Here is a 13,563-nt window from a genome sequence, read left to right as displayed (position 1 = left end):
CCCCCTCGTCTCCCACAGCTCTCCCTGGGCCTGGGCCCTTCCCCTGGGCTCCTAGCTGACCCTGCACTTCTCTTCGGGCCCATCCTCCACACAGATGCCGGGGCTTTTCCTCAAACTTTGGCCTGACCATGTTAACCGTCCCCTGTTCCATAAACGTTCTGGCCCCAACCTGCCCTGGAGCCTGGTCAGACCTTCCTCGTGCTCCTACGCATGGGGCCTGCCCTGGCCTGACTGTCCTCCATCTCCGGCCCTCTGTATAGGCCAGCTTTCAGTGCCAGAAAGTACTCCCTGCTCACTTCCATTTCCCAGAATCCTTAGTTTCCTTCTAAGTGAGCCTGAGTGCCCCCTCCTCCAGGAGGCCCTTCCTAACTGCTAGGGTCTTCCCACACCTAGAAATCACTTTGTATTTATTTGCCACTGTTTGGCATAAACTTAGATAACAGTGTGTCCCAAAGCTTTGGGGGATACCCTGCACGTGCCTATGACACCCCCCAATAAAAGGTCTGCTTCTTGAGTCAGGGGGCCTCCCTTTTCTCTTCTTTCCTCCCAACACCCAGCACAGAGTAGGTGCCTCATAGATGCTTGTGGGTTGATGCCCTGATCCCGTGAGCCCCAGCCAGCCTGGCACTGTGGGTCATCTTTCTGAACTGCTGAGGCCAGCAGGACTGCAGATTCTGGCCAGGAGATTCCTGAAACTGTCCCTTCTGTCGTGGCAGCTTCACGCACGCACGGTCAGGGATTGTGGGCGTCATGAGGGCCAACCCCTGAATACAGCTGAGTAAACAAGGCCCACAGACGAATAAGCGTATGGCCCAGGGTCAGTGGAGCAGGGATGGAAGCCGGGTTCTTCTCGGGCCAGGCAGCTGTCCCCAGAGGCGCCACGTCAGAGTGCTGAAGGCCTCCACGTTCTTGGCCTCCAAGTCAGGGCCGGACTCCACATCCAGGGCCTCACCACCCCCCCCCTACTGCTCCGGGCTACGCAGCATCCGCCCCAGGGGCACAGCAGGCTGGGGTGCAGGGAAGGCCCCGTCCCCACGAGCAGCCCTCAAAGGGCGGTCCTCTGACCCCATCTCTTCCCCAGGAGGCACCTGTCCAAAGGCTGTGCCAACACCGAGGGATGTTCCATCCACAGCATTTCTCTCATGAAGCGTCTAGAACGCTGGCAGAAAAGGAAAGGTGGGTCTGGCAGGTCGGCCAAGACGGTTCTCGGGAATCAGAAGGACTTTTTCTGTGATGTTCTGTTGTGCGACTGTCCCAAAGCCCAGCTGCCAGGCCTTCATTTGCAGAGAACTTCTCTTCCTTTTTGGGGGTTGCCAGTGCTGCCACCCTGCACCCATTCTCAGGGGTCTTCCAAGTAACACTGAGCACCACCAGCTCTTCTGGTGCCCGAGGACGTGCTTTTGTTCCTCTGGGGCCGGTGACTTGAATTTGTCAGTGGTGACGAGGTGCTCTCTTCCCATCTCCTCAGTTATTCTGACCGTCGGCTCCCAGGAAGGCACTGGCTGGTTGGCTGGTCACCCTCTTCCCAGTCCCTTAACTGACTCCCCTCATCCAATGCTCCTTACAAACACGGCGCCCCACGCCGGCCAGAGACGCAGGCAGAGAAGCCTCTCCTGCCACAAGTGCCGCTGCGGGCTGACCTTGCTCTTTGGCCGCCATGTCTGTCTCTGCGGAGCCAGGGGGAGCTCGGAACCTTCCCAGCACTATCTTCTCTTTCTCACTCTCTGCTGTCCAGCCACTTCCTCCTTGAGCAGCCTCATTCGCCATCATTCGTTTCAAGGCTTACTGGCCAGAAGCGGCCTCTTGTTCCAGAGTGCTGAGGCCTGTCTGTGTTCTTCAGTGGATAAGCTGTGCCCAGCCCCGGGTGAAGAGGAGAACCGGGCTTTGGTGATGGCTTGGCCCAGCTGCCCTCTGAAGTCACTCTCGAGTTGATGATGCTCCATCCTGGTGACCAGGTCAAAGGGAAGGAGGGCCTCAGAGATGGGCAGACCACCTTCCTCCTGGCCTGGGTGGGAGCAGCCGCCAAATCCTCAGCTCTGACTCCCCGAGGAGCCAGGCCGTATCATGTATGGAGGACTGAATTTTTAGAACCACAAGGAGAGTCAAACATGACCAAGGAGCCCAGCTGCTGAGCTTGGAACAAGAGGCTGCCCCCTGCCCATGCGGTGCCCCCCTACCTCCACCATCTGCTGAGAATATCCACACGTGTGTCCTTCCCAACTGCCCTCTCTAACCTCCAGGGAGCTGCCCACCATGCTGGGGCCAGCTCTGTCGCCCTCAGGACACTCCCAGGCCTGGTATGGACGCATTGGCTGGTAATGGGCACAGCTAGTGGAATCAGTGAATCGAAAGCCAGGCCTAGAGATGGAAGTCCTGGGTTCCTATCTGGCCTCAGAGCCCCATCCTGGCACCATGGTGCCCTCTGGTAATATGAAGGCTTGAAACAACAATGCTCATGGCCTGCCTGATTGTGCTCCAAGTGCCCCTTGCAAAGGTGGGGTTCATCCCGGGATAAATGGGCACTCCTGGCTTCTGCCAGCAGCTCCCAGCAGGCCAACCTCAGACACAGTCAACTCTCCATGAGACACTGCAATATAGGCAAGGATGAACCCAAGTCCTGCGAAGAAGCCTGCAACTGTATTGGAATGGGACAGGGACAAGGGCCATCCGAGACAGGCTAACAAGGTAAGAATTGGTCTGGGAACCCCCATGCCAAGGAGACCCCATTTCTAGCAGGGTCCTCTGAGAATAGCTGACTGTGGATGCCTCCGACTTCAATTTCCCAAGCAAAATAACAAATAACAAAGGTCTCTTCTAAAGGCCTGAATCTCCAGATTCCCCCTTCTTCATTGGTCCTACCAATAAATTCCTCCCCTATTCAGCTGAGAAGAGGCCCCAAAGCAGAGGAGCCAACAGCTGATGGTGTCCGAGGCTGCTGAAGACCCTCATACAGGGTGGACCCAGGTACGCTAGAATTTCCCCCAAACAATTTGGTATTTCTGATCTCATTTTCAAGTTTTTCTTTTTTAAAATATTTAGTTGCTAATTTTAAAAAATTCTGTTAAGTGAGTTCACAGTTTTCTTCAGAATGAATAAAAATAATATCCTCTAGACCTGAGGATTCAATAAATGCTCGTATTTTAAATTCCCCGGGAGCAGTCCCTGATGAAATGTGCCAAGCAAGTCTAGTCCATCAATGACATGTTCATGAAAGTCACGCCCACTCTCGAGAGTGCCCAGTGCCCTGTCTCGATCTGCCACTTCCCACGGCTGTGGCCAAAAGAAAGACACACGAGTTTTCCAAATCCAGAAAAGCTTTGACCATACAACCTCAACAACAGCAAGGGCTCAGCTAGCCCCTCTACCTCATCCGGAAAAGTGGGGGCTGTGACCGAGGGAAAGCCTGCCGGCCCCCCTAGAGCTCCAGCCAGGCCTGGAAAGAGACCAGGGCTGCCTCGGAAGTCACACACTGAATGAGAGCAGAGCCCAGCCAGCAACTGCCCAAAGCAGAGAATGAATGAATGCAGTTAGTGGGATAGGAATTAGGGAGGCATTCTGAAAGGAGAGGCCCCCAGGGAGTCAGAGGGGCCATCCGCTTGCCCCCCACACCCCACTCTTGCTCACCTTTCGGGGGCTGTCCAGGTAGGTCGGCGTGAGGGCCACACCACTGTTCTCTGCTGGATGGGCAGGGCCCTTGCAGGCATGCAGGCTGGCCTGCTGCTCTCCCAAACACCTAGAAGAAGGGAAAGAACAATCCCTGAGCCCGTGTTTGCCAGCACAACTTCTCAAGCTGCTGAGGACACGGACATCACAGCCCTGATTCTCAGGCTCTGGAGTGGAGGCAAGGAAAAACCCGGGATCCAATCTGACTCCTGACCCTAGTGGGTGTGGGGGTCAAGAACAAATGACCAGGGCCCTCTGAGCCTCAGTTTTCTCAAGTGTAAAATGGTATAGTAATGGGCCTGAAGTCAGGCCGACCTGCAGTCAAATCTGGCCTCAGTTACGTCCTAGCTGTGTGACCCTGGGCAAGTCACTTCACCCTGTTGGCCTCCGTTTCCTCAGCTGTCGAATGAACTGGAGAAAGAAATGGTGAACCGCTCTGGGATCTTTGTCAGGAAAACCCCAAATGGGGTCACAGACAGTCAGACACAACTGAAACAACTTGGCCTCATGGGACTGTTATCAGATCCAAAGCCAGTAAGAGATGGCACCCAGGAGGCTTTGCCCATCTGAGCACTCTGGGTCACCCGCTCCTAGGCCTCGAAGTTCTTCCCATCCCTTCTCCTCCCCTCGGATACCAGCTGCTTACTGGGACCAGACCCTCCACGTGGGTCCAGACCTCTCCCGGCACTGGACTCAGTGGGAGCCTAGGAAATGACGTCCAGCACCGAAACATCTTTCCCCATCTCTGGGCCTGTTTCCTGAGCATGAACTGCCGGGGTTGGGATCTCAAGAGTAACTCCAGGTCTAACATGAAGTGTGGGCAGAGGGCTGGGCTTAGTCCAGAAGACCTGAATTTAAATGCAGCCTCGGCCCTTTCTGGACAGGTCTTGTCACTCCGCTGGCCTAAATAAAATAAAAAAGGCTACGCTCTCCTTGATTCCTTTCGCTCGCCTGCAGCAGGGGTTCTTCATAAACATGGTGTTTGGCGACTCAACCTGCCCAGCTTTGGGAGCCCCAGAACAAATGATTCCACCCCAGGACAGAGCACCTCTCCCACCCTGGAAGTGCCCATTGCCCACAGGGGAGGGAGCTCAAGGCTGCAGTGGCAGCGGCATTACCTAACAGAAGATAGAAGGGCTCTACATGGGCAGAAGCAGAACCAGGGGCACCCCTACCCTTTTGCCAAGGGCTCTGGCCAACAAGCTGGCATTTTCAGAGCAGAGGACACTTCCTCCGGGCCAGGGAAGGGCTCCTGTGCAGAGCAAGTGGAAGGAGAAGCAGGCATCATCCCCAGGCCCTCAGGGGGCAATCATCAGGTCCTCCCTATCCAGGGCACACAAGGTCCCTATAGGGAGGCCCAGGGTCGCCAAAAGGGCAGAAAGAAGCTGGAGGAGGACCTAGGCCTGGGGTGTGATACCCAACAAGGTATCTTTCCTCTCAGGACAATGATGGTGAACCTACTGCACAGGTACCAAAGATGGTACAGAGTGCTGTCTGTGGGCACTCGGCCACCCGGCCACCCGGCCACCCTCCCTCCCCGACCCCCCAGAGTTTGTTACTAGAAAGGCAGAAGGTCTCAGGCGGAGCTGCTCCCCCTTTCCCCACCTCTCCTCTGCCTAGCAGCCAATGGGAGTGCACAGCAGGGAAGGTGGGTGGCTCACAGGCAGCAGAGCTGGAGGGGAGCAGAGTACTCAGGCCACTCCCCTCCCCCTCTCTACACTTGCTGAGGACATTCCTCACTTCCTCTGAACAGCAACCCAATGGGAGCTCTTCTTCCCTCCCCTGTGTGTGTGGAGTGGGGGAGGGTGGGGGGGGGGGGAAGCCACACCCAACATAGTGCAGGGGAGAGGCCCAGTACTTCATCTCTCAAAAGTTTGCCAGCACTGTCCTAGGAGAAATGGAGTCTAGGAGAGGGACATGCTTAAGAAGGCTATGGAGATGGACAGACAGGGGTGTTTAAAGGCTGGGGACAAATGGACACTGGCATACTGGACCAGATGGGAGGCAAGGCCCAGACCGGAACCGAGGCCAAGGACGACTTGGGATATGCTATGGACAAAAAGCAGCCAACATGGGAGGAGAGGGAAGAAAGGACAGAGGCCAGCCAACTCAATGGAGGCAAACCTGGTGGAGGACTGACCTCCAGATGTGCCCTGAAGGAGAGAGCCGGGCCAGAGCCACTTGTTTCTGCTTGGCCCCTCACCCCCTCTGCAGCCCTGGCTGGGCCATCTTCCCTCCTGGGTCTGTGCCTCACTGGCACATGGCCTGGCGCCTGGCACACAGTAGAATTTAATGGAGGGTCTCCAATCCATCCATCCCCTTCCTGTCTGTCTGCCTCCTGTCTTCCTCTCTTAGACAGTGACTCCTATGGAGCTGGGCCCCTAGAAGTCCCTTCTTCATACATAGGCAGCACTTAACAAACACTCCTTCAGGGGTCTCATCCAGCTCTATCCCCCACACACTGGGGGCTCACCCAGAGCATGCCTATCCCATGGGACCCAGGTATCTCTTATCCGGGACACTCCAGCGAGGGGATAGGAGCTGCCCACATGGCCATGAAAGGCTGGAGCTGGCCGTAGGAATGCAGGCTGGCTCCCAGATCCCTCTAGGAGGTAGGCCTGCACTGGCTAGCCTGGCATCGAAGGCCTCCCTCTCTCAAGCTGGAGTGTAGCCATCTGGGCAGAAGGACAAGGTTCACCTCCTTCTGTGCCCCCTGGTGCCCCTTTGATGGGGAGGCCCACAAGCTAACATTTTCAATCTGGGAAACCTTCTTCCAACTGCCTTTTCCAGATTTCTCAGGCAGAGGCTTCTTGGAACATTCTAAGGTCTGAGTCATTAGAAAATAAAAATAAACCTCCTTCCCGCCCCCAGGAGCTTCACACCCCTTCCATTTCCACATGTTTCTCATTTTTTCCAGGGGAACCAGGGCTGTATGCAGTGACAATGGGAACCCACCAAGCGGAGGGCCAGCTCCCCTGAGAGCAGCAGCCAAATGGCCCCATGGAAGGACTCCTGGACTCTCGAGTCAGGAAGACCTGAGTTCAAATGCTATCTTAGACCCTTAGTTCTGTGACCTTGGGCAAGTCATTGTACCATTGTTTGCCTCAGTTTCTTCACCTGTAAATTGGGGATATATAGCCTATAAATTTGATATCTACCTCCCAGGGTTGTTGAGAGAACTGAGATACTATTTTTAAAGCAGGCTGACTTCTGCCTTGGAACCAGTACTTAGTATTGATTCTAAGACAGAAAAAAAGGTTTCAAAAATAGAAATAAAAACCAGGTTGAAAACCTTAAAGCATTCTCTAAAGCGAGCTGCCATCACATCACTGCTGTTGTTATCATCGATGACCCCAAAGCTGCTTTGGGACCTCCTTTCTTTCAATGGATATTTCTCCAGGTACTGACATGGGACTAGTTGGGTTTGGCTCCAAAGGGCAGAACTAGGAGTGAGAGGGGCGGGGAGGCTCCCTGATGGTCAGAGCCATCTCCAAGGGAATGGGCTGCCCAGGGAGATGGGAGCTCTGGGCAGAGGCTGACCCCATGGGGCTCCCTTTCTGGCCCTGGCAGGGTTAGTCGGTTCTCAGGGTCCTTCCAAGATGTTCCATTGGAGCTTAAAAGCACCTAATTGGATTTTCCTGGGCCATGATCCTCATTGGGAGACTTTTCTTTCCATTTCCACTGTGGCCCACCCCTCACCTGCCCAATACCCCTCAGGACCACAAGAGTCTCAGAACCAGCCTCGGGTCTCTCCTATATAGCCAGGATCTAGCTGTCTTCCTGAGAGATCGACCAGCAAGCTCCCCTGGCTCGCCAACATCGCCTACAGGATGAGGGCTACAGAAGCATTAGAGAGAATGGAACAGAAAGGGTGGGAAAGGGCTTCCAGACTCCCTTGGCACAGCCACTCAGCTACAGTGACCACACCGGGGCTTCAAAGGGCTCCATGGCCCTCTCACCAGATGGCACAGAGGCTGTGACCTGAGCCCTTACTCTCCAAATCAGTCTCTTCCCAACACCCCAGTTTCCCAGCAGGGTACTCAAGGCTCTCAGCAGAAGGGCCGCCAATCTCCCATGAAAGCCTGAGACTTCAAGGGGCCAAAATCTCCATCCAGGCAGGCTCTGAATGCCTGACGCCCTGCCCTGAGCACTCTGATGAGAAGCAGGCTCGCACCACCTCCCCATCCCTGGGCATTATGCCCCTGACACCCCAGCTCCAGTCCCCCATCTGACCCCAAGCAGGCAGCCAGGCTCTGTTCCATCACAGTTTGATATGGGGAGGCCACTTCCTGCTTAGCACCTTGCTGAGGAGTCAGTTACTGATTTTTATATGAACACTCACCTTCCATCTTAGAATCAACACAAAGTGCTGGTTCCAAGGCAGAAGAGCTTACAGGAAGGGCTGGGCAATGGGGTTAAGTGACTGGCCCAGGGTCACTCAGTCAGGAAGTGTCTGAGGCCAGATCAAAACACAGACCACCCTGTCTCCAGTCCTGGCTCTCCACTGCTGAGCCACCACCTTCCCATGACTTCTAATTTGCCTCCTCCTCATTATTTCCTCAGCCTTTTACAAGGAAAGGCTCTCTGCTTCACTGCAGGTCACAGACTCCCCATCCACCAGACCCTTGCCCATAGGATCCTCTCGACAGGCTTCTACTAAGTCCCTACATCAGGGGTTTTCAAAGGGTGGCCCTTGGGAGTCCCTAAGACACTCTCAGGATGTCCTTGAGGTCCAAAGTATTTTCATAATAATATGATGACACGAGATAGTTAAGTGGTTCAGTGGTCTGAGAGCCAGGCCTAGAAATTAAAGGTCTTGAATTCCAATCTAGCCTCAAGACACTTCCTAGCTGTGTGACCCTAGCTAGACAAGTCAACTAACCCCATTGCCAAGCCCTTACCCTCTTCTACCTTGGAGCCAACACAGTATTGAGTCAGGAAGGGAAGGTTTTTTTTTTTTTTTAAATTTAATAAAAAGAATACTGTGACATTATGTGTCTGTTTCAATGCTCTTCCTTAGCCAAGCACACATCTGTGCAAGGCCAGACTTCCTTCAAATACTTCAACTAAAACAACATTAGCACAACAGACTGAACACAAAAACTGGTGGGAGAATCCAGCTGTCTTCCATAAAGGCAGACATTAAAGAAACTGGCAAAAAAAAAAAAAAAAGAGATAAAACAAGACCCACTTCTCATTAAATTGGAGCTGGGAAATAGTTCTTTTATATAAAAATGGGATGTTAACTTGAAATGAATATATTATTATTTTAAAGTGAATACAATCGATTTTAGTAGTTTATCAGTGCTCACTTCTTTCTTTTTTTCTTTTTAACCCTTCCCTTTAGAATCAATCCTCTAAGTATCACTTCTGAGGCAGAAGAGCAATAAGGGTCAAGCAACTGGGGTCCAGTTGCCTCATATTGTTCGCCATCTATCTGCAGCCCCTACCTCAGCCCCCACCTTGATCCCAGGCCCCTCGATGGCAAGGAGGGCCAGAATGGGCCAATTTCTCTGCGGCCCCTGCAGTGCCTTACCCAGAGGAGACATACAGTAGGCAGAAGAGGTTTGGCCAAGGTAGGTCGGGATGGGGACAAAGGTCTCTAAGAGTCCTCAGTGGGACTCGAGAGCTGGCAGGAACCCAAACAGACTCACAGAGGAGCAGGAACACAGAGAGGGAAGTTCACTGAGGCAGAGGCATGAGCCCTTACTAATTGTATGGCCAAGAGCCAGTCACCAAGCCTTTTCCACTGTACAATGGGAATCTGAAGACCGCCCCCAGGACTCTGTTGCGAAGGAAGTGGTGCCATGTTGGTAAGTGCACCACGGAAGTGGGAGTTCTTACTTTAAGGGACCCAGTCCCCTCAGTTACATGGACATCTCTGGGGAGTGCCAGGGCAGGAAGGAGACAGTGGTGAGGTCCTGAAAGAAGACCGCCCTAGAGATGACCTGAGAGAGGGCCTGCTACAGATGGAAGAGCTGGCCAAGACCACCCTGTACCTGCACCTGCAAGATCCCAGCAGCACTCACTTCTGACTGGCTTCCATTTCCAGCAAAGCTGAGAGTGCAGACGTCCCCTTCTTTCCAACCGGTGGTCCCGGAGGCTCCAGAGAGTGGGCAGAGAGTGGGCCAGCCATCTGTAAGCCCTTCATAGCAGCCCCTTTCTAGGAAGAGATGAAGCGGACATGACATTAGCAGAGAGGGGCCCCTCCTATGCCCAGACTCTCTCAGTGGAGTCCCCCCACATCATGCCTGGGGAGTGCAGCTTTATGAGAAAACACATGACACAGGTACTTCATCCTGAATGAGTAAAACCATGTACTCCTGAAGGAGTGGGTGTTTCTCTCTGTCTCAATCTCTCCTTGTCTTTCCCTCTCCTTTCTTCTCTCCCTCTCTCCCCATCTCTCTTACTCTCCTTTCTTTTTTTTTTAAACCCTTAACTTCCATCTTAGAAGCAATACTGAGAATTGTTTCCAAAGCAGAAGAGTGGTAAGAGCTAGGCAATGGGGGTCAAGTGACTTGCCCAGGGTCACACTGCTAGGAAGTGTTTAAGGCCAGATTTGAACCCAGGACCTCCCGTCTCAAGGCCTGGCTCTCAATCCACTGAGCTACTTAGCTGCACCCCCCGCTCCCCTCCTTCTTTCTGTCTGTCTGTCTAGCTCACAAACTTGAGTCATCCATATCTATCTCCTCAACAGTGGAAATCACCCCAATTATAAAATCTGAGCAAGAGGAAATAAGGCCCACAAGAGGTTCTCCCTGAAGGGTGGTCAAAAGGCCTGTGCTGAAATGCTTCTGGGGTCTGTTTATGCTTCTAGGACCAGGCCCCGGGGAGCTGGAGGAGAGCACCAGGCTGAAGTTATTGAAAGGAAAAGCCTAGCAATTTTCAGATAAAGAAATCAAAGTCATCTATAGTCATATAAAAAAATGCTCTAAAGCACAATTGAAGAAATATAAATGAAAATATCCCTGAGATTCTGCCTCACATCTATCAGATGAGCTAATATGACAGAAACGGAAAATGATAAATGTTGGAGGGGACGTGGGAAAACTGGGACCCTCATACACGGTGGGTGGAGTTGTAATCTGATTCAACTGTTCTAGAGAGCAATTTGGAACTCTAAAACTGAAAACCCTCTGATCCAGCAATACCACTACTAGGTATGTATCTCAAAGAGATTTTAGAAAAGGGAAAGGACTTATTTGTCCAAAGATATTTCCTGCAGTTCTTTTTGTGGTGGCAAAGAAATGGAAATTGAGGGATATCCATCCACGGGGGAATGGCTAAACAAGCTGTAGTACGTGATTGTGATGGATTACCATCGTGCTGTAAGAAATAACAAGCAGCATGATTTCAGAAAAATTGGGAAAACTTCCATGAACTGATGCAAAGTGAATTGAGCAGAACCAGAAGAACACTATAGACAGTGGCAGCAATATTTCTTGAACAACTGAATGCCCTAGTTATTCTCAGCAATGCAGAGATCCAAGATAACCCCAAAGACTCACAATGAAAAATGCCATCTGATGGAGTCTGAATGCAAACTGGAACATTCTATATTTCACTTTCTTTCTCTTTTTTTCCTCTTTGTTTGAGATCTCTTCCACAAAAATGACTAATATGAAAAAGTGTTTTATATGATTGTACATGTAAAATATATACTGGATTGCTTACTATCTCAGGGAGGGGAAGAGTGGGAGGGAATTTAGAACTCAAAACTTTAAAAAAATGAATGTCAAAAAATTATTTTTACATATAATTTGGGGAAAAAACAAACTATTATTTATTTTTTTAAAAAAGAGAAGCCTGGGGCAGCTAGGTGACATAGTGTATAAAGCACCAGGCCTAGAGACAGGAAGACCTGGATTCAAATTCAGACTCAGAAATTTCCTAGCTGTGTGACTTGAGCAAATCACCTGACCCCTGTTTGCCTAGCCCTTGCCCTTCTATGTTAGAGGTGCTACTAGGACAGAGAGTAAAGATTTAATAGCAAAAACAAAAAATTTTTAATTTAAAAAAGGAGAGGCCTCCAGGAGACAACAGTGCTTCACTGGATGAAGGTCCTCCTACCACAAAGGGAGCTGAGGCAGGACACTCACTCGTATCATGCGGTCTGACCGGTGGCGCCGCCGGATGCGATTCAAGCCTTCCATGAAGCGGATGAAGCCATCCAAGAGCTGCCACTCTTCCTCATCCGAGCGGGGCTTCTCCCCATAGATGTCACAGTGCGCCTCGCCTTCTGTGATGCGTTTGGTAGCAGTGACGCATGCTGGGAGCAGCAGGAAGCGCGTTCTCCAGAATTTCAGCGACTCAATTAAACTACAGAGGAGCAAAAGCCCAGGAAGACAAACCAGCATCATCATCACCATCGCTGTCAGCAGCAGTATCACTGGCATTATCATCTTCATTATCCTCCTCCTCATCAACATCCTCCCCACAAAAATAAGAGCTCCCACTCCTCACAGAAGGTTTCCCGGCTACAAATGCATGATGGCGCAGGGCCAGAAGGACAACACAGAGCATCAATCAAGTTTAACCAGCCCAGAGATGGGAGCCGGCTTCCCCAGGTGTGTCACAGAACCAGCAAGTGAGAGTCAACGAGTATGAAGAGGAATGGGCCTTGCAAAACCAGGAGCCAAAGGAGGCATCCAAAGGGAAACCCGAAGGGGCATCGCGAGGGCCAAGGTCACCCGGGGACATCCCTCTATGGAGATGTGGCCCATGAGAGCCCTCAGAAGCCACTCCACTCCAGGGGTCTTAGAAGACAAAGAGAGCCTGGGTGTGACTCTGTTATGTAGGGATAATCTCAAAGGAAAAATAAAAGGGTGAGAAAGAGGGATAAAGTGGGAGGAGGAGGAAAGGAGGGGATAAAATAGGGAAAAAGATCTCACATAAATGCGACATGAAAAGAGGAGTTTATATACAACAAAGAGGGGTCAGTGCTGGGGGGCCAGTGGGGAGCAGATGGCACTTGGCCCTCACCCACATCTGAACTGGACATCTACACACACAGCAAGGGATGGAAATCCATGTAACCCAACAAGAAAATGACCCATGTGAGCACGGCAGGGCTGGGACAACCACAGAAAATTTAAGACATTAAAAAGTAAATTGGGCCTAGAGACAGGAGGTCCTGGGTTTAAATCTGGCCTCAGACACTTACCAGCTGTGTGACCCTGGGCAAGTCACTTGACCCCCATTGCCTACCCTTACCACTCTTCTGCCTTGGAGCCAATACACAGTATTGACTCCAAGACGGAAGGTGAGGGTTTAAAAAAAAAAAAAAAGTAAATTGGGGACAGCTAGGTAGCTTAGTGGATTGAGAGCCAGGCCTAGACATGGGAGAGGTCCTGGGTTCAAACGTGGCCTCAGGAACTTCCTGAGGAAGTCACTTAACCCCCATTGACTAGTTCTTGCTGCTCCTCTGTTCTAAGATGTGATATAAGGGTTTTTTAATTTTTTAAAAAGTCAACTGAACCAAACAGGTTCTGTTTCCTGTGCTATCTTTTTGTTTTCACCTTGTTCTGGTCTATGGCAATGTCCTGAGGCCTTTGTGAGAGGGGCACTGCTCTTCTGAGAAGAAAAGCCGAAGGCAGTAATGGGGTCCCGCTCCCTGCCTCCCATCCTGCCCACATTTCATAGCTCCACCTTCTACTCCTCTTTTTCTAGCTTTAAAAAAACTGAAGGGGATCTTCTGCTTTTATATCACCTTCATTTCTCCCCACTCTCTTCCCCTCCCAAATAACCATCCACATTATGAATACAGAATTTTTTTTTTTAATTTTGTTTTTTGTAACTCTTCCCTTCTGTCTTAAAATCAGTACTATGTATCCATTCTAAGACAGAAGAGCTACAAAGCCTAGACAAAGGGGGGTTAAGTGACTCATCCAGGATCTCACA

The 13,563-nt window shown here is 51.5% G+C and overlaps 1 protein-coding gene across 1 annotated transcript in view; it reads right to left on the bottom strand.

Moving 5' to 3' along the window:
* Positions 1–13,563, bottom strand: part of DEPDC5 (DEP domain containing 5, GATOR1 subcomplex subunit) — a 119,146-nt gene that overhangs the window by 32,416 nt on the left and 73,167 nt on the right. Inside the window, exons 29-31 of the mRNA XM_044656583.1 lie at positions 11,763–11,982; positions 9,693–9,826; positions 3,625–3,733 (exon numbers count right to left, since the gene is read on the bottom strand). Coding sequence (XP_044512518.1) covers positions 3,625–3,733; positions 9,693–9,826; positions 11,763–11,982 — 463 coding nt within the window. The remainder of the gene's footprint in view (positions 1–3,624; positions 3,734–9,692; positions 9,827–11,762; positions 11,983–13,563) is intronic.

Source organism: Gracilinanus agilis, chromosome 1 (genome assembly GCF_016433145.1).
Source record: "Gracilinanus agilis isolate LMUSP501 chromosome 1, AgileGrace, whole genome shotgun sequence".
In the NCBI taxonomy this organism is placed as follows: Eukaryota; Metazoa; Chordata; class Mammalia; order Didelphimorphia; family Didelphidae; genus Gracilinanus; species Gracilinanus agilis.
The sequence above is the reverse complement of the archived record's forward strand: the minus strand, read 5'-3'. Positions and strand labels throughout refer to the sequence as shown.